Consider the following 20,198-nt stretch of genomic DNA (forward strand, 5'->3'; position numbering starts at 1 on the left):
ATGTTCTAACAAGTCCTAATGAAATTGCAGAGGCTTTTAACAACTATTTTGTGGAAACTCCAGGAGAAATAATTTCAGCAATTAAAAAAAAGAATTACTCTAGCAGAGCTGATGTCACCCAAAGAGTTTTACACTCAATTTTCTTATACCCTGTAACTAATGATGAAATTATTGGCATAGCTCATACCTTAAAAAATAAGTATTCGTCAGGAGTCGATGATATACCGGACAAAATAATAAAATTTGCCATACCTTTTATGAGCAAACCTTTAATATATCTTTGTAACCTATCTTTAACTGATGGAATTTTTCCAAACTGCCTCAAACTAAGTAAAGTCATACCACTTCATAAAAAAGGAAAAGTAAATGATGTAGAAAACTTTAGGCCAATAAGTTTGCTACCAGGAATCTCAAAAGTATTTGAAAGGATAATGTTTAACCGTGTAGTGAAATACTTAGAAACAAACTCTATACTTTCCAAGCATCAACATGGTTTTAGAAGAGGTAGTTCAACAACTAAAGCCCTTCACGAATTCGTCACCAAAACACTTACTGCAATTGATACAAACAATTTGCCAATAGGGGTATTCTTTGATCTCACAAAGGCTTTTGATATTGTCAACCATGAAGTCCTTCTGGAAAAACTAAATAAATATGGGATTTCGGGCATAGCTAATAAATGGTTTCATTCGTATCTACAGGAAAGATTTCAGCTGGTTGAAATTTCTCATTTTGATTCATCGGCAAACCTAAAGCTAAATTTTCAGTCTGCCAAAAGAGCAATGAAATCTGGCGTCCCCCAGGGCTCGATACTCGGGCCCCTACTTTTTTTGTTGCATATAAACGACTTACCAAGTTGTATCCCAGAAGCTGAAACTGTTTTATTTGCAGACGACACTAGTGTATTAATTCAAGGGACTACTCCAGAGTCATTACAATACAAAATAAATTGTACCATGAAATCTTTTCAAAATTGGTTACATGATAATCTGTTGGCCATAAATGTCCAAAAATCTGTGTGCCTAAATTTTAGCAAAGAACAGTGTACATCAGTACAACTTAACGATGTTGACCTCTTATTTGCAGACAATGTAAAATTCCTTGGTGTTGTATTCGAGCCATCCTTAAAATGGTCCTCACACATCAATTCAATAATACCCAAGCTAAGTAAATCTCTGTATCAGCTTAGATATCTTCGCCTTAGCGTAAGCTTTAATATTCTGAAGATGATATATTTTTCTAACTTCCAATCCATACTGGCATATGGCCTCATTTTATGGGGCAGTTCCTGCCACAGTGCAAAAATTTTTAAATTGCAAAAGCAGGCCATAAGGACTCTCTTCAACCTATCTTATAGAGAGTCCTGTAGACCTTATTTTAGTAAGGCCAATATAATGCCCCTACCCTCCTTGTATATTTTTGAACTCATTCTGTTTGTTAAAAATAACATGAATTTATATGAGTTAAACTGCAACATTCACCAGCATCATACCAGGTCAAACCTAGATATCCACATCAAAACTAGATCTACCACACTAAATACTGAAGGTCCATACCACAAAGGAGCAAAACTCCACAATTCACTCCCACAAAATATTAAAAAAATCAACAATTTTTTTTAAATTCAAAACTGAGCTAAAAAAATTTTTAATACAAAAACCTTTATATTCTACTGATGAATTTTATGCTGTATGTAAAGAAAAACTTAAATGAGTTATGTTGTATGTAAGGAAAAACTTAAATGTAAATTAATGTATTAAATATTGTCCTGATGTATCTTTAATTGTCATTTGCATACACACTGTGTTCTATTGCCATTGTTTGTTTGTGTTTTATCCTTTATGTAATGTAACTTGACGAAGCTATGCAATTGTATTGCCTTCAGCGAATAAATTATTATTATTATTATTAATGTTTTTCATAGCATACTTGTGCAAAAGTTAATCACCGACTTATCAAAGAGTCTTAAATTATTCTAAATTTATAATAATAATTAAATAAATAGCACTATAGCATTAACATTGCGTAAAACTATGATGTAACTGATTACTAACACATATAAAATGCAAACTTTTTTCCGATGTTTCTGAAAGGAAATGTTCATGCATGAAACTTGTTAATATGAACCTCAAAATTTTCAGTTCCGATAACTTAGTAATAACGAGTCTCTAATGTATGCAAAAATGAGTATTGTAATAACCATAAGGAAGCAGAACTTACCGTCCACCCAGGGGTGCAATAACATTTTCCAGTTGTTGGACTGCATGTTCCTCCATTTTGACACCGACAAATGGAAGAGCATTCGTCACCATGAGTTCCTTTTGGACATTGGTCATCACACCTAAGTAGTAGAAAAGAGGGAGTTAGGGAAATAAGAACAAATAAAAATAAATCAACTGGTATAGAGCTTCAGATAACATACTAGTGCACCCAGTTATACAAATAAAGCCCAACCATCAACTACAGGCGGTCCCCGACTTTCGTACACAATGCGTTCCCGAAAACTTGTACGAAAGTCGAACCATTGACTTCCATACTAATTAGGGGTTACGTTCCAAAAGAGCGGAATTTACGTACTAAAACCTTTTTTTTCACGGAATTCATTTCAATTGACTTAATTTAAATAATATATTAATAAAACTCCTCAATTCATCTAATTTATTTCGAAAATACGCAGAAAATGCAAATATAAGTTTAAAAAACAAGAACTCCGTTGGCTATCGAGTGAAACTTCCTCTTGGCGTTTAAGTTGACATTCCACTTATTACGTACACTATAAATAAAAGGACATATCAAGTAGCATAAAAAAATGTATTCGTTGAACCCGCACTCTGGATACCTTTTAATTTTTACACCAAAATTCGATGTTTGGCAGGTGACATTCGTGATCGCGTATATACCGCATGTTATTCAAAAAAGACAAAATACAAACGGAATTCGGGTGATATTTCGTGCAATATCGTTGCTGAAGGTTTACATGAATTAAACAGCACTCAAACGAAAAAACACAATTAAAAAGAAGGTCTTACTAGATTTATTGAATGCTATTCGATGATGTCTAGTCAACTTCTTTTGAAAAATATCTTCAATGAAGGCTTTCCTCTTCTCTTGATTAAGGAGCCTATAGCAGGCAGTCTCTCTCCCAAATAAATCACCTAGATCCGAGTCAATTACCAACAATTTCCTTCATTATATACGTTCATATTGTTCGCATATACTGCCGATACTGCAATTTGAAACAATTGAATGTTGGGATGCGCAATAAAAATCGCGGGAATTTAAAAAAAAATTACAGACCCACGTCCGAAAGTCCGAATTTAGTGTACGAAAGTCAAGTAAAAGGTGTCAATTTTGAACGTACGAAAGTGCGAATTGTACGAAAGTCGAGTGTACGAAAGTCGAGGACCGCCTGTATTCATCTTCATCTAGAATAAAATTAATCATCAAACAGGTGGACAGCCAAGATCATCATAAAAACTATTCTTATCCCATTTATAATGCAAATGGAACCATAGGCATTGCAAATTTGAAATGCTACATTGTCATAAAATCCATAATTTTCTTTATTTCCTTCACCAATTTTATTTCTAACTATGAGTGACGCTCCTTACTAATCACATAACATTGATCAAACTACAAAAGTACAAGCAAAACTGAGTAACAAGTATGGCAACAGAAGAGGAGTGAGCCATTTGATGGAGTGGGAGTGAGCATTCCAGATTTGGAATTTCTCCGTGAATGTAACCACTCCTTAGACTCTCAGTTTGAGGGCTTGCTTATTTTTTGGAGTAGTCTCTCTTACTGTTGCCTGCCTGAGAACTTGTATCTGATTGCAAGGAATTCAATGTTAGCCCAAGGTGATCAATGGTTGCCAGATGATGAGTTATAGTTGACAGGGAGATTAAAAGTTTTTGTTAACTAACTTCATAGTTTTTTGGTAAAAATTGGAGTATTAAAGCATTCACTGATTGATCATTGATAGATTGATGTGCTCACTACAAAAATACATTCAATTTTGTGTTTTCACACCACAGCCACTTACTAATGAGGAAAATTTTCCTTGATATTGGCTAAATTTATTATAAAGGCATGATTTTTAAAAAATGTTTTAATGTACATTCATTTACTTTTGGATGAATGGAGATGCAAATATAACACAAATATTCTACTCTTCGTGCCTTAATAAAATGTGAAAGATGCGACTTTAAATGTACTTTGGCTACAACAAATTAGTGTTAAAGCGAAAGATTTTCCAGTGATCTTCAGCACTCTTTACAATGGACTTCTGTTCTATTAAGTTAAAACACAAAACAGATTTGACTTACAGTGGTCCCGTCCAACCAGGTGCACAGTGGCATTCTCCAGAAATATGATGGCATGAACCACCATTTCTGCACCTGCATATTTCACCACAATCCTGCCCATATCTATCTGAAGGACATTCTTCTTGACAGTGTTCTCCACGCCATCCTCGAGTACACTGACACGAACCTTCTGCAGGATCACAAGTGGCTCCATTCAAACACTGGCAGTGTTTCTCACAATCAGGTCCCCACCTTCCCTCTGGACATGCTAGATAGAGAGGAAACAAAACAATAAATTTCTGGAATCAAAATATTAAATGAAGATGCAATTCTAAAATCATAGATATAGGCCTTATGATCTGCTAACCAGACTTGCATACTAATTGGCATTGATTGATTCCTACATTAAGCTCCACCCTCGTTCCCCTTACCATGCTGAGAGGGTAAACTGTTCAATCGTAGAAAATTACAATACATAGTAATACAGTCAGACCTCTGATGTGAACATTGGAGTATTAAGGTTTGACTTCATATAATGTACATATTTTTCTAATTTAAAACACCAAGAAATCTTATATTAATATCAACTATGTTAATACTGTATTATTTTAAATAAGACACGTCACCATAGGGAGACAGTAAGGAAATGGTATGCATGTGTGTATGGCAGTGAAGTTTTCTCTGGTTTCGCACCGGGTCAGGTCCTCCATTTTTCCTTCCAATGTTTCGACAGACAACTCGCCCATGGTCATCAGGGATTCAGGAATCCAATACCAAATCCTCTATACCAATGCCAAATTGTCCATTGAAACGTTGGAAGGAGAAATGTAGGACCTGACCCGGTGCAAAACCCAAGAAAACTGCACTGCAATTGTTTGCCGGGAAAAAACAAAAAATGTGTGTATTATCCATTTGTTTTTAATATCCAATAAAAATTATTGAAAAAGATTATTCCATAGTACATAGTAATTTTACAACAATATCTACTTACAAACATTGCAAGTTGGCCCACCAAATCCAGTTTCACAGCGGCAAAGGTCTGGGGCACTACAGACCCCATGGACACAGTCATTTGAGCAAACGGGAATACATACTTCCTCATCACCATTACTTTTCGTGTAACCAGCACAGCACTCTTCCACAGGCCTTGTTTTCACAATATCCTGAGTGGAATAAAAATAATGAAATTAAATCACCTGACACATTCACCACCAGTTTCCTTCTTCATGGTGTCTACTTATGTATTTCACAAAATAAATTTCAAGGTTTATCCAAGATTAACAAGGCCATTGTACTGAAATTTTAAATCACTTTCAATCTGAATTTCTTATTAGGTATTACAGAGTCATGTGTTCAGTTATATTTCTTGCTCCAAGTAAGCTTTCTGGGAAAGGAGGGAGGGGCAAAACAACTTTGTATATTAAAGCACAAACACTGTCTACAAGATTAGTCCAACTTTGGTGGGGGGAAGAAAAAGAAGGGACACTACAGACATTAATGAGAGAGATTGACTGGCAATGTATTTTCCACAGTAACAACAATTAGGCAGTTTCACAATTATTCAATATAACTAAAAATGAAAATAATTATGTTGAATCGTATCACTCTTTATGCAGTTTCATGCTTAACATAAAGTTGCTTTAGTTAGCACTCTAATTTTCATGAACAAATTAAAAGGTATTTTCAAGAAATTGGTATGATTAGTAGAATATTCCTGATTTAAAAGTAACATTGCTTTATTTTTACCTTTTCCAATGAAAAAACTAGATTTGAGAGTGTTCCTAATTGAAAGAGAAAGTACATTCATAAATGCTAAGTTGCTGAAAGATATGGTAATACATACTAATAAAGTATCAAACTCATTGGATTGCGACAAACAGGTGCTCAAATCCTATTAAAATCAGAAAGTAGCTGAATCACCTCTCAAATGGGAAAGTGAGGAAAATTCATTAGTGAGATAAATGGAGATTGAGATAGATTTTTAAATATTTCTTTAAAAACTGGAAATACCTATTTATTTACACAAGAAACACACTGCCAGATGTTGATCTACAATGTCCCTTTTAGATATTACAGTCACAAACAAATAAAAAAACATAAAATGATTAACAGGAGGTCCACAAAAAAGAACCAAAATAATAATAACATTCCAGGCTATGAAAATATCACATATGTACGTAAGAGAAAAAATCAGTTCAGACAAAAAATAACTAGCAATTTCATAAAGAATTACTTTGGGTAAATCTGGAGTGACTACTTCATATATTTTCTTTTTAAGTGAAGCAAAGATTTTTTTGCAAATGCATCTTGAAAACTCAAACTCTTGTGATAAAATGATCACAACACAAAATGCCCTTTTCTCTGTGAAACCCATCCAAAATGTACCTACTCATAAAAAGGTTCACCACTCATATCATATGATATACATGACAAATCAAAAGGATCAAAATCAAAATGTAACTATGGAATAAAAAAATCCATCTCAATCTCCATCAGTTCCACAGTCAATTTAGTGCTGTATCAGCAGTATAAGATGAAATGAATAAAACATTTTCTAACGTACTGTGTCAGAAACTATCAAGACACATTTGAAAATCTACAATTCTTGTTAATATTTTCATCTTTAAATTTTTTTAAATAATCGTTCATAATTACAGTGTAAATATCGATAACTCCAATGCACAAACGCTCAAAAATCGCCCACCGAATCAAATCTGCTCATCTAGTACCATTAGTGCTACTAGACTTGGGCATACCCAGTAACTGCCCCTCTCCCCCTAGAAGCGAAAATAAATTTAGTTCAAAACAAAAGTTATGAACAAATTTTCCTTTTGAAGAAAAATTATATTAGTATACGACATCGAACTAAAATAAAAATCATTATTTTTTCAAGTAAATAATTATAATAACTAATAAATTGCTGTCATAATTTCCTTAAAATTTTGGTTTCATTAGCTTTTCTGTACAAAAAAGTTACAACTTGAACACACGGCTAGTTCCCCCCACCCCCTTCCCCAACCCCAGTTTTGATTCTGGGTACGCCCATGCTACTAGATCTAGTACCATTAGGGATTTGATTCGCTGGGTGATTGTTGAGCATTTGTGCAGTGGAGGTATCAGTATTTACGCTATAACTATGAACGATTATTTAAAAAATTTAAAGATGAAAATATTAACAAGAATTGTAGATTTTCAAATGTGTCTTGATAGTTTCAGACACAGTACGTTAGAAAATTTTTTATTCATTTCATCCTATACTGCTGATACAGCACTAAATTGACAGTAGAACTGATGGAGATTGAGATGGATTTTTAAAATATTCTTTAAAGACTGCAAATACCTATGTATTTACAAAAGCAGAATGATGCCAATTGTTGACCTACAATGTCCCTTATAGATATTACAGATTTTACACTAAATGCCCTCTTCAAAAGTACAACCACATTATATAAAACTTCTAAAGATTTTCCATTTCGTAAGAAAACTCAACTCTAAACCCTTAACCCTACCAGTTAAGTAGGAAAAAGCTAGCCACATGCAACAATTAAGTTAAAAATTACCTTACCTGATTTTTGTATTCTGTTTTGAACTTTATTCTGTACTTAGTACATCTTGGAGGAATATTGAGGCACCACACATACTCCTTCACTTGATATGGCTTTTGCTCAGACACCCTTATTGTGGTAGTGTACCTAAGTTACATAAATTGTGTTAATATCAGTAACAAAAACATTCCTAAATAAACAAGCAAAATAAATAAAATAACATGAAAATGAATTTAAAAGATTTCATAAAAATTAAAATAAACAGTGCATATTACATGATTCTCCACTAGCAATAGAATTTAAAATTTGCAGATGAACTGCATAATCTTTCATCAGCAAAATTACTTAAAATATGTTCAGAGCTCTGATGCTAATTTCATTGCATTAAATATGATAATTGGTACAGCTTGAATCAATTAGTTAACATGACAGAGACTAGATAATGACATTAATAAATACTGTATTTCTCCTTGCCTTTGTACAATTGCTACCACAGGCAATCTTTGAAAAAAACAGGGGGCTATATTCAGAAAAATACAGCACTTAAGTTTGACAACCACATTACTAAGATCAAACTTCATTGGAAAGCAGCTGCAACCATTGGCTTAAAATCTTGCAAAAGCAATTTTGGAGACAACTAACTAAATAATGAAAAAAGCACGGGAAAATAAGTTGCATCATTTTTTTCCTTAATTCTGCACCATATCAGCAACATGTACATCACAGAAAACATACCAAGTGACTTAGAGAAGAACATCAAAAATGAGAGAGCACAGATATGTGAAGATTTTAGGACCATTAGACTAATGACTCATGCGACAAAGATATTAACAAGAATCATCTACAGGAGGATGTAATAGACCAATTTGGGTTACGGTAAAACATGGGCACAAGGGAAGTCATATTGGACCTTTTGCTGCTCGTAGAGAAAATAAAGGAGAGAAACAGACCCACATTCATCACGACTGCAGACTTAGAAAAGGCTTTTGATAACATGTATTGGAATGCAATGCCCGCAGACATGAAATAAATTGGAGTATTTTAAAATGACCAGAGAATTATCCACAATTTATTTAAAATCCAAGTACCTGTGATTAAATTTGGATCAACAAGCAAAGAAGGAAGAATAAGGAAAGGAGTGAGGCAAGGGTTTACTCGGGCCCCCATAATTTTTTCACGAGTTCATGGAGAATGCTATCAACAAAATAAAAGAGATAGCACCAGGAGTGAAATCTATGGTGAACAAAATTGGTGTTCTGCAATTTGCATATGACACAGTAGTCATAACAGAGACAGATTAAGACCCGAAGAAAATTCTATAAACAACCGAAAACATGATAACTAGGTATAAGTTCAAAATCAATGGAAAAAAACAAAAGTATTGGTCTGCAGTAGATGAAAAGAGGCAAAAGACCGACCTGAAACTCGGAAACCACAAACTTGAGAAGGTGAACACGTTCTGCTATTTGTGTAGCTAGTAACCAATTATGTACAAAGTAACAAAGTAATATTCAGTAGAAAAGCCCAAGTGAAGAGGGGTATCCTCTAAATTTGAAGTACGCATCTTCATGATAATGAGACATGGAGGATAACAACAGCAGAGATATCAAGGTTCGAAGCATACAAAATGTTATGCAATAGTAACATGATGGAGATCAAACGGATAGATTGCGTGAGTAATCCTTAATTCCTAAGAAGAATAGTAGAGAAGTCTTCTGAAAACCTTTGGTAGAAGGCAGGACAAATTGATCAGCTACATCATGAAACACCTGAGCTCCATCATGGTCTCATGAAAATTACCAATGAGGGAAGGTGGAAGAGAGGAACAGCAGAGGTAGGCTATGGTAAAGATACATCGAGCAAGAGATGAAGGATTAAAAAAAGAAGAATTAAGTATTTTTTAATGAAGACTGACTGATTGGAGAATTGAGTGGAGAGCTGTGTCCAACCAATCTTTGGATTGCTGAGTGATGACCATGATCTCTTACAGAAAAACAGCTTCCACCAATTTTAAAAAATCTGAGCACATCAACAACTTTTCGTTTCGTTTTTGGTAGGGAGTTAATCCAAATGATGCCTCCACCAACACATCAACAAGTATAATCCAAACTATTTATTCAAATTATATACATAGGAAGACATGGTACACTTAAAAACACTACAAAATTTGCTAACAGAAGAGTTATTTTAGCTTTCAAATTCCTTACTCATTTTCTTAGTTAATAAAAATATTTAAGATCCATCAAAAATTGTCACTTTAAGTTCAGCTTCGAGCATTAACCATTTACAATTCAACTGTGCTTATTATGTTTTCAGCATCATTATCACGAGTAAATTAAACACAGCTGAAATTTAGTCTTGATGCACTCACTGAATGAAGTTACATATACCTTTGATGTAGAGGTCATTTTGATTATGGCAGTCAATGTAACACCGAACACAAAATGGCATTTTTTAGAATACAGTTGTTTTCATCTAAACTCAATTACAACCACCTGTTTGTGACTACGATTAATGAAAACTTCATAGCAGAAGATAATTAGGAGGCCAGAGTAGGAGGCTATATTTTCATAAGTGGAAAGTAAAATTGACATATTTTCACATCCTAGATTTTAATTTTCTAATAATGCAAAAAAATCTTTAGAATTAATTTAAATTAAGGTCCCATTATTGTAGAGAAAAACATTACTACTGCAGGACTTTGACTGCAGACATTCCTCTATCCTCGCATATTTATCCTCTGCTGGGTGCCTCAAATATTTAAGTCAAATAAATGCCACATTTGCTTTTATAGAACAGTCGGGCGGCATATTTGCTGACGGTATCAACGATAAGAAAAAAGATGAACTCACGTTTCTTGTCGAATACAAACATTCGGGCCAGTGAGCGCTGATACAGCAGGAAAATGTCCACTCAGCACAACCGCCGAAATCACAAGTAGGCTGGCGACGATATGACCCTGCAGTAAGTTCGCCATCGCAGAGACGCCAATCCCACGTCGTATTTCCGCTGGCAGATCAACACCGTATCCTCCCCCACCACCTAATTGAAGAGGCATATTCGAAAAATGTCACTCAGTACGCGGTTGCGACACAGATGCCCCAGGGAAATTTTAAAAGGGCTCTCATTATCGCTTCAAAGCGCGGCCGTCACAACACAGGAAATCGGCCTCTACGACGGACCGCCTTCCACCGCACGCCCACATAACAGCTCCTCTTGGCATTGTTCACTTTAGCGCAAAAAAAACACGCATATATCCACCTCTTAAATAGATTTTTTCCTGTCGACGCACAATAATGCGAGCCGAAACGCACTCGGGCGGCGGGCAGATTGAGAATAGGGCGAAGAATGTAGAAAAACAAACCAAGACGGCAAAAAACAGGGGCGATTCGACCGAGAGTTCCTCGCAAAAATGGTTATGGTTTTGATGACTTCAAAACAAAGCCGAGGCGACAGCGACAACCAATCGAGCCGTCGACGGCTCGGTTATTGAGTCAGTTTAAAAAAAAACACTGGGTGAGAGGAGGGCACTGTTGCCAAGTCAGGCATACACTTGCCCGTCCCCCTACGGGACCTTGCGGATGGAAGAATTTATTACGAACGTCGAGGGTAAGTATTCTACAGCGATGGATAGTTGACCAAGAGTGTGTGAGTCAGGGGTAACGCGCGATGAGACTCGTAAACGATTACGAACAAAAGGCCTTCCTGCACTGATTCATGCCCTACGGCTTCTTCGGATTGACCGCGGAAGAAAAACAAAACTCAGAAGCGAAGAGAATGACGTTCACGCTGAGGATAGTTCCGAGACGGAGCGCAGAAAGTACCGCTGAAATCAGCACAAAAAAAGTTAAAAGATGACGTAAACACCCGCGAGCAGATCTCTGGTTGACGAATCCGGACGAAGATTAGCACGTCTTCGGCGCAAGATCGCGATGCGTGCGGCCCAACTATTGCCCGCAAACCACAGCACTTTTCGGCTAACCTCAGCTACCGAGGACCACCCGTTACGTCCGCAAAACCTAGATAGGAGGAGGCCCTTGACGCGTAAGGCAACAGTGAGCTTTTAATAACGGAGGATCAGAACTCGTATGGGCGGACTAGTGTGCCCACGTACGAGAGATCAAGAGCCCCGTGAAAAATCAACCGGAGGGGAAAGTAAATTTTCACGCGATAAATGTGACAGTACAATATTTGTATTGGGAAAAATATTATCGGAATCGCGCATTGGAATTGATAAGATAATGTTGGAGAGAAATGCATGGTATGGGAAGACGGTAAATGATTAATGAAAATAAATAATTAGCAGGAAGAGAAGCCACACATGATACATCACACCCCAATATAACGACCTTTCCGAGATGACATTTAAATGCAGCATCCTAAGGCACTCCGGTCCCCACAGAAGTACAGTGAACCGCTCCCTTATGTTGCGGGACGGGGGATGTGGGCCTCTATTACAGCAGCAGCAAAAGCGATGCAAAAATTACTTGAGGTTAAGTAACTATTTTTCCTTAGCGCTTTGCTGGTCTCGGTGGCGGAGGGGATGAGCCCTAGCTTGGTACACTCAAGGTCGGGGTTTCGAGTGTCCTGAGTGTCCAAGGCACGGGTGGTTTTGTAAGAACTATTACTTTTCGTCAATATCGGGACATCTGTTATCATAACATATATTATTATCGATTGACCGGAGATTATCCCTAGTGAAATGAGTTATCAGTACAACTCCACGCAACGCCGAAAGACCTACACAAAAAAATATAAAACTTCGAAACAATGCTTAGCCATCAATAAGTTTCGCAACAACTAATTAGAATCTCAGAAATTCAGAGTCAACGAATTCATTGACGACATTGGTTAAGTAAACGTCGCACATTTTCTCAAAAGCAAGCATAAGAGCATGCTAGACCATGGCGCATATGCAGGGCAGCCGAAAAAACCCCTACATCTGCGCGGAAAAGACCCTAAAGGCCGTTTTACACGGTACACGGAATTGCGCAGTCTGACGTACGTGTGAAGGCGCACTCAAAATTGCGTCGTGTAAAGCGGTGAATTGCTAGAACACATGCGAGAATGCGTGGATGCGAGACGGCAAAATAGCCCCTGTTCTAATTTGAAGCTCGCATTCTCGCAATTTCAACATTTTTTTTCCCGATAGATGTCGCAGTGGTAACAGCCGGAGGAAAATTGAATGACGAAACGCTCGAGTGATTATACCGTTAACCTGACGGATTGTGAAGTGAGAAGTTGTTGTTGCGATTTTTTTTATCAGGCGACTAATATCATGAGCTGGTTACCTAAGGATGTTTATACATTGATTTCGTTGGTCAGGGAGAGACCGTACATGTACGATCCGAGGAATATCCTCTATAAAAACAAGGGGAAGAGGCTACAGGGGTTGAAGGATATAGCGGAGCAGATGTCCCTTTCAAGGTTAGTGTTTCGTTGGGTCAATTTTATCTAAAATAATTTTAAGGACCAGAGATCAGTAATTTACGATTTAATTGAAATGCACGACAGTGAAAATTTTTCGCAATTCGGACGTAATGAAGTGTTCATACCACTGTGGTAATGAATTACTCATTGTTTTTGGAAATACTTCGTTTCCGTTTGAATAATGATTGGTGATCTCATAGTGATGGTTATGTCGATGGACAATGTTAACTTTTATGTTAGTGGTAATGCCCTTTAAAAAGTTGTAGGCGTTTAAATTGAAACTGAGTTCCAAAATACATTACTTCTCAGGCCGAACACGAATGCGGAAGACTGCCGGAAGAAATGGCATTCCATAAGGACTAACTTCATGTCCGAGAGAAGGAAGGTGTTATCTTCAAAGAAGAGCGGAGCAGGAGTAGATTCCGTAAGTATGAAAGAGCAAATGTAAATTGATAAATGTTCTGCAGTCATCATTCAGCAATTAACTCTTAATACTGACTTTTCAGGTGTACGTGCCGTCCCTATTTTATTATGACGAAATGGGATTCATCGAGGATCACGTAAGCGCGCGTGAAAGTGTTTCCTCCCTCGACGAAGATTCCGAGGTAATTCCTAGCATTTTCAGCAATTAAACCATGTTTCAAAGTTTCCTTTTCATTACTATAAAACCATCGGCCGTTGATGACTTGCCCGATTGATTTTTTTGTCAATCGGAATAAACTTCACCCATATTTAACCATAAAATGGACAAAATGGAAGGTCCACTAATGAAAAGGGTATATCGCACACAGCACAGTTAATTCATCTTTTGAGAATGGGTATATTAACTAGCAGCTATCAAGTCGAAAACATTAACAAAACACTCCAATGCTTGGTAACAGGTTTATCTACGTTATACCCGTCCAACACTGGCTTAAAATTTAAAATCGATATGAAAACATCATGAAGCACTTGAAAACCAATGTCCATTATAACAAAGTGACTAATAGTGTGTGTTTCACTTTACAAATCAAATTTAAACATTGCATTTGCCAATCCATTGTATAAGTTGAGTTTGTCGGGTGGTTTGGACAGTCTATGAGGCCTATTCAAAGCATTTGGTTCACATTTTCTATCATAATCCGTTTCTGAAAAGGATGTTGATAGAAAGGATAACCTTGTCTTGGGTTCACGTCCAAAAATCAATTTGGCAAGAGTCTCATTAGAAGCACAGTGAGGAGTTGTGCAGTATGAAAACATACTTGCTCAGTGTGGAACATATAGTTTACCCTGTCTGCCTCGCATCCCCTGAATCAATGCTGCTAGAAGGAACATGAACAATATTTCTAGTTCCTGTTTGTGGATTAGTAAGGCCTCCATCGTCTCCAGCTGGTGAGGTCGTTTTCTTAACCACAGTCTTTTTCTAAGATGGTTTAATTTTTTTCCTCGCCGCAAATCTGTAATATTGCACACACCTTACTTCATTTGAGAAGGAATCAACTGGCATAAGTCAATTCCAATACATAAGCAAAACAATCTGATACTTTCCAACAGGTTCATCTATTTACAATTTTCATACTTTACAAAAAGTAATTTTTAATTATAAATAAAGTGGGCAGAGAGGACCAAAGCATAGAGTATATTAGTTGGTTACAATACAGTTTCATCCAATCGCCATTATTTTCATTGCAGATAACTACAGTGTTAGCTTAGAAAGAAGTAATGGACGACAATATTCAATAATACCTCCTTCTACATGAAGTAATTGTAAATGAAAAGGGGAATTCCTATATGAAATTACATCACAACTAACATATTATTCTTGCCCTGGTCTTGGTTTCCCATCTACATCAACAAAACAATGGCCACATGCATCATATCCTTCTCATACCTGAAAGACATCGCTTGTTAATTCTATAGTTGTTGTATTTCAGTTTGTTACAGTGAACTCAGCTAACAAAATACCCATCCCTCATCAAGTGTTGTTTTTTAATGATTTTATTTCTGTCGCACCACTTTCAGGCATATATTTGTTATTGCTCAGAATGTAAATTAGTGATAGATCAAAAATTTGCTGTCCATGTGATGCAAATAGAACTCAATTAAACCCTGCTATAACACGTTTGTCATACAACATAGTATTGTCATTGGTTTTTAATGAATCAGTACAACAGTGACTGGGTGTAACATAAACCAGTTTTTTATGTTTGATATGATTTAGTACGATGCACTACTCCTACAGATATAATTTATATAATAAGATAGTAAACTTTGGAGTACTATTTATTTCTTCAATCCCAAATGAGGCTATCTATGATAAAGAGAAAATATAATTTATCCTGAATTTTATGCAAGTCACATCATTGAAATTAACCAAAAGTGTATTGAAATTTTGCCTACATGGAAGTTGTGATGTTTTTATGCCTTTTGTTGCTTTGTTTCTTTTATTTTCCATCATATTGGTGAGAAGGTAAAAATAATTTTTCATCCATAGCGACAATTAAGGTAGGCCAATTTTGTTACAGTTATTGTTAGGGTATATTTTCATTGTTATACATCAATAAGTACAATAGCTACTTTTTAAATTTGAAGAATCAGACAGTACCTGTACATCTATGCAGATTGAGTATTTAAGAAAGTTATGAAATATTAAACCAAATAGCTTGTCATTTCTGGATGTACTCATAAAGATATGGTGGCACTGGTTCAAGTGCCTTATAAGTACTTCACATACATTTAGAATATATTTGCCACTAATACAAATCTTCATCTTGACTTTCTCAGCTACAGCATGCACATCCTCCGGAAGTGGAATTGGAAGAGGACATACCAATTTTGGAGGAAGGGGATGAAGGTGCCAGAAATTTACCCGGGCCATCATCGTTAATGGATATAGTCTTCTTGGAAGACACCCCCCGGCCATCAAGTGCTCCTCCTCTAAGGGAGAAAGGTATCAGGAGTGAAACTCCATCTCCTGGTATTTCACCGGCACCCTCCAAGAGGAGGAAGATTACTTCCCCACAAGAGTCCTCTCTACTGGTGACAGCAGCAGAGGCTCTGGGTGGACTTTCAAAAAAATTAGAAAACGTCCAGGGTGAGGACATGGAGGCAACCTTTGGGAAGTACTTAGCCAACAGGCTGAGACAAATCAAGAATGCCTCACTAAAGCATGAAATAATATTTGAAATTGAGAAAATTTTATATGAAAAAACAAAATAAAAATCTTTTAAGGAATATTCTGTTGATGAATTAATTTTAAATGATTTTATGGTAGAAATATAGTACTTTTTATAATTTAATCCCTGCTTGTACTGTTGCTTTTGTTAGTCAACACTGTAATCTCAACCTTCTTTGGACTGAGTTTGCTTATTGTGAGGAAAACTTGAAAACAATTGATATGGGGGCCAAAGTTTGTTGAAGAAACACTATCACCTCAGAAGACACAGCAAGATGCTGGCTGTGAACGCCTCTTGGGCTTCCCACAGGGTTAGGCACTTGAGTGCCTAATCCTGTGGCAAGCCCAAGAGACATTCACAGCCAGCATCTTGCTGTTACTTCTGAAGAGATGGTTTTTCTCCAACAAACATGAAAGTACGTAATACCTAATTTAAAAAATATCATTTGACAATTCATCATTTAAAACACGAAATAAAAAATACATTAAAGGAGCAATTTAGTGCTGAAAATAGGTTTTAAATTCATCCCTTACTTCAACAGCCAAGTTAGTAGGCCTATTACCCGCCTGAGGAGGCATTACAATTAAATTACACCCTTCATCTTGGGCATTCTGCAAATAGCGTGCACCATTCTTAACGCACAAAAAATTATGCAGGGCTACTGCAGCAAGCGTAATGTTCTCCACCTTATGTGGGCTGAGGTTAATTGTGGTTAAAAACACACGGAATCTATTACTTAGTATGCCAAATGCATTCTCCACTACTCTTCTGGCCCGGGACAGTCTATAATTAAAAACTCTTTGTGCCTCTGTCAATCCTCTGTTGGGGTAGGGTTTTAAGATGCGGGTGGACAGAGGGAATGCATCATCAGCAACAAAGACAAACGGCACCCTCCTCTGCCTGTTGGGTAGTGGTTGGTCTGGAGGGAAATTGAGGGAATTTGTGGCGATTGCTCTACAAAGAGAACTTTCTCGATACACACCCCCGTCACTAATCCTGCCATTCACCCCTACATCAACATACAGAAATTTGTATTGCGCGTCCACCACAGCCAGTAGCACTATGGAATGACTGCCTTTGTAATTATAGTAATATGAGCCGTCAACTGCTGGAGGTCGAAATACTATGTGTTTTCCGTCCATGGCACCCAAACACATAGGGAAATCCCACATGGTTTCAAATTTCCGGGAGACTTCTTCCCATTGCCGAGGGGACCTTGGAATCTGCAAGAATATAGGAGTTATAAGGTTGAGTTTTCCGGTTTCCTTTGGTTCCCACAATTCAATTCAATTTATTAGGTCACCATAAGCATATGAAAAATGTAGATATTGTATTGATATTAATTTTATTTTTCCCTGTTTCACTACTTTCCAGATAATCTTATATTTATTAGATGATGTTGTTATTAATGAGCTGGTATGCATCTTTTTTGTTAGAGAAATAGCAGTTCTCAAAATTTTACAGTAATTTCTGTAGTATTTTATTAACCCTGGATCATTAGAATCAATGCAATGCTTATGCAACACTTTTCTATCACAAGAAATAATTATTCCTCTTGTTAACCAAGGCCTATTTCTAAGTTTACTTTTATTATGCTAGGCATTTTTTTAAGGAGGGAATGCTAAATCATGGTAATAAGTGATGATATTGATAAAGCTGTTAACTATGGTATAAAGATCAGTGGAGTAATTAATATCCTCCCATGTTTCTTCTGACAATAATGTATTACAATATTGAAGACTATAAGGATCATGTGTACTTTTTCAGAATTTATTTATAAATAAATTCTGAATTTAACTTTTTATGGTGTCCATCTTCATATGATAGGGATAAGAGAATTGCTCAGTGATCAGAAAGTCCTGTACAAATAACTTCAGAGGTCTTTTCATAAGAGTCGTTCTAATAATAAATTTATCAAGACATGAGTCGATCCTTGTTGGATCTTTAATCGTTTCTATCATATCACGAGAGCACAGAATAGCAAGTAAATCACGTTTAATGTTGGAATTTTCAAGAAATCTATATTAAAATCACCACATATCAAAACTGATTTCTTTTTGCTTTATAAGTAACCTCATGACAGTGTCTAATTTATTTAAGAATACATCTTCAAGGCTGTTTGGAGATCTATAGAAAAAATATTACCGTTGGGAAGATAGATTTCCACTACAGAATGCTCAAAGTTTTTTTCCTCATTTAGAAATGAAGTATGGATTGTGTTTTGGCTTTAATATTATTTCTGACAAGAACTGCTGTACCTCCATTTTGCAATTTGTTCTGCAATAAAGACTAACAAGAGTATACATAATTCTACAAATACAATGACGAAAACTTACCCGAATGTACTGCCCTTTCAAATTCTGGTAAATACTTCGGCATACCTCCGGAATAATTAAGCTGATAGTGCTCTCATGAATCCTCGTCGAGTACATGAGGGAACGGTAACTTTCCCCAGTCGCGAGGAATCGCAATGTCAGGGCCAATCTGTCGACAAAGGATATTGTGTTTAGCGGGAATACGAAATAAATACACACACGGGTAACAACAATTCACCCTCGATTGGGTAGTAAACTGAATTGATAAAAAAACCTCTCACCTTTTCTCGGGAGAAATTGCTTCCCTCATCACAGTATCTTGTCGGCTGATGTCCTGCCTCACTAGATTTAATATCTCGAGGAATTGCTCTTCCGTCATCCTCATGAAATTCCTGTACGCATCCCTGTCCTCTGCAGCCAACTCCCTGTGAACCATACTTAGGAGTCCCGATCCTTCGTTTCGTCTCCGTATCCACTCCCTCGTCCAAATGGCTCTCCTAACTCTTCTCCTCCTACGCCTTTGCATTAAATCCGCAGCCCCGATCAGTAAGCCGATGACTGCAAGCTCGGCAGCTATCACCCTCGCAACGTCTACATCCATCGTTTCACCCCAATGTTATTCCTTCAATCGTACTCCTCGAAATAATTTTGTCGCGTCAGCAAATGTACACAAAAACACAGCGTTGTCAACAGCGTTGCGCACAGAATTTCGTTACTTCTTTGTTAACAAGCAACTCGCCACTCGCGCACTCAACAGACGACGAAATTTCGTGAATAAATGCGTGAATGCGAGTACCGTGTAAAGCGGTCCTCGCATTCGTCTGCGCAAGAATTATTGCGCGCAAGATTTCGAAATCAATGAAGTTCTAACCTGCGCAATTCCGTGTACCGTGTAAAGCAGCCTTAAAAAACAGCGAAGAAGGGAACTCATCGTCGCTGTATTACTTTTTTGTGACCGCAAAAGAAGACTAGAATAACAGCAGCCTTCGGGGAGTCATCATACCGAAACATTCACGCACTGATGTCTCACATTTTTACGAGGAAAGTAAAATATAATTTGAAGAACAAGGACTCTCGTATTCAATTATGAAATTAATAGAACGCAAACTTGGGGAGGGTAACTCAACGTAGAAATTGTTAAGGAATGTTGAACTTCTTTTACAGCATTATTTTTTAATTGAAACGTCGCTGGATGATTGCGATATACATCCTTCACGAGCCTCATTTCTCAATCCATTCACTCCACTCGCCAGTCTCTCAAGATTGTTTAAACGCGGCCTTCAAGTGAAATGACATTTGCTACAACACCCAACACTGGACTGCATACCCAGCGATGCGGGTTGCAGGCCAACAAATACTTCGGTAGATACAGAGGCAAGCTTGGGGCTCACGGTCATGAGAGAGACAGATAATGCACGAGAGGACAAAGGAAGGAAAAAGGCTTCCAAT

The 20,198-nt window shown here is 36.9% G+C and overlaps 3 protein-coding genes across 6 annotated transcripts in view; 1 reads left to right on the forward strand and 2 right to left on the reverse strand.

Annotated features, from left to right (window-relative positions):
- The window catches only part of LOC124164910 (protein draper), a 58,229-nt gene that overhangs the window by 36,353 nt on the left and 1,678 nt on the right, over nt 1-20,198 (reverse strand). Inside the window, exons 2-6 of one of the 4 annotated variants that reach the window (XM_046542157.1) lie at nt 10,702-10,891; nt 7,870-7,996; nt 5,296-5,467; nt 4,326-4,572; nt 2,221-2,341 (exon numbers count right to left, since the gene is read on the reverse strand). In XM_046542157.1, the coding sequence (XP_046398113.1) occupies nt 2,221-2,341; nt 4,326-4,572; nt 5,296-5,467; nt 7,870-7,996; nt 10,702-10,826 (792 nt within the window). In that variant the 5' untranslated portion in view covers nt 10,827-10,891. Of the gene's footprint in view, nt 1-2,220; nt 2,342-4,325; nt 4,573-5,295; nt 5,468-7,869; nt 7,997-10,701; nt 11,957-20,198 lie in introns of those variants that run through there. The other 3 variants (XM_046542163.1, XM_046542142.1, XM_046542149.1) reach the window with 3 other exon arrangements.
- LOC124164943 lies at nt 13,516-16,482 on the forward strand. Its single transcript, XM_046542183.1, has 3 exons — nt 13,516-13,703; nt 13,786-13,884; nt 16,043-16,482. Exons 1-3 carry the CDS (start codon nt 13,647-13,649, stop codon nt 16,475-16,477), a joined length of 591 nt encoding a protein of 196 aa, XP_046398139.1. The 5' UTR covers nt 13,516-13,646; the 3' UTR covers nt 16,478-16,482.
- LOC124164933 lies at nt 16,482-19,650 on the reverse strand. The gene is made up of 3 exons (XM_046542175.1): nt 19,031-19,650; nt 18,771-18,918; nt 16,482-17,657 (listed from the first exon to the last, which is right to left on the reverse strand). Exons 1-3 carry the CDS (start codon nt 19,348-19,350, stop codon nt 16,932-16,934), a joined length of 1,194 nt encoding a protein of 397 aa, XP_046398131.1. The 5' UTR covers nt 19,351-19,650; the 3' UTR covers nt 16,482-16,931.

Source organism: Ischnura elegans, chromosome 1 (genome assembly GCF_921293095.1).
Source record: "Ischnura elegans chromosome 1, ioIscEleg1.1, whole genome shotgun sequence".
Taxonomy (NCBI): domain Eukaryota; kingdom Metazoa; phylum Arthropoda; class Insecta; order Odonata; family Coenagrionidae; genus Ischnura; species Ischnura elegans.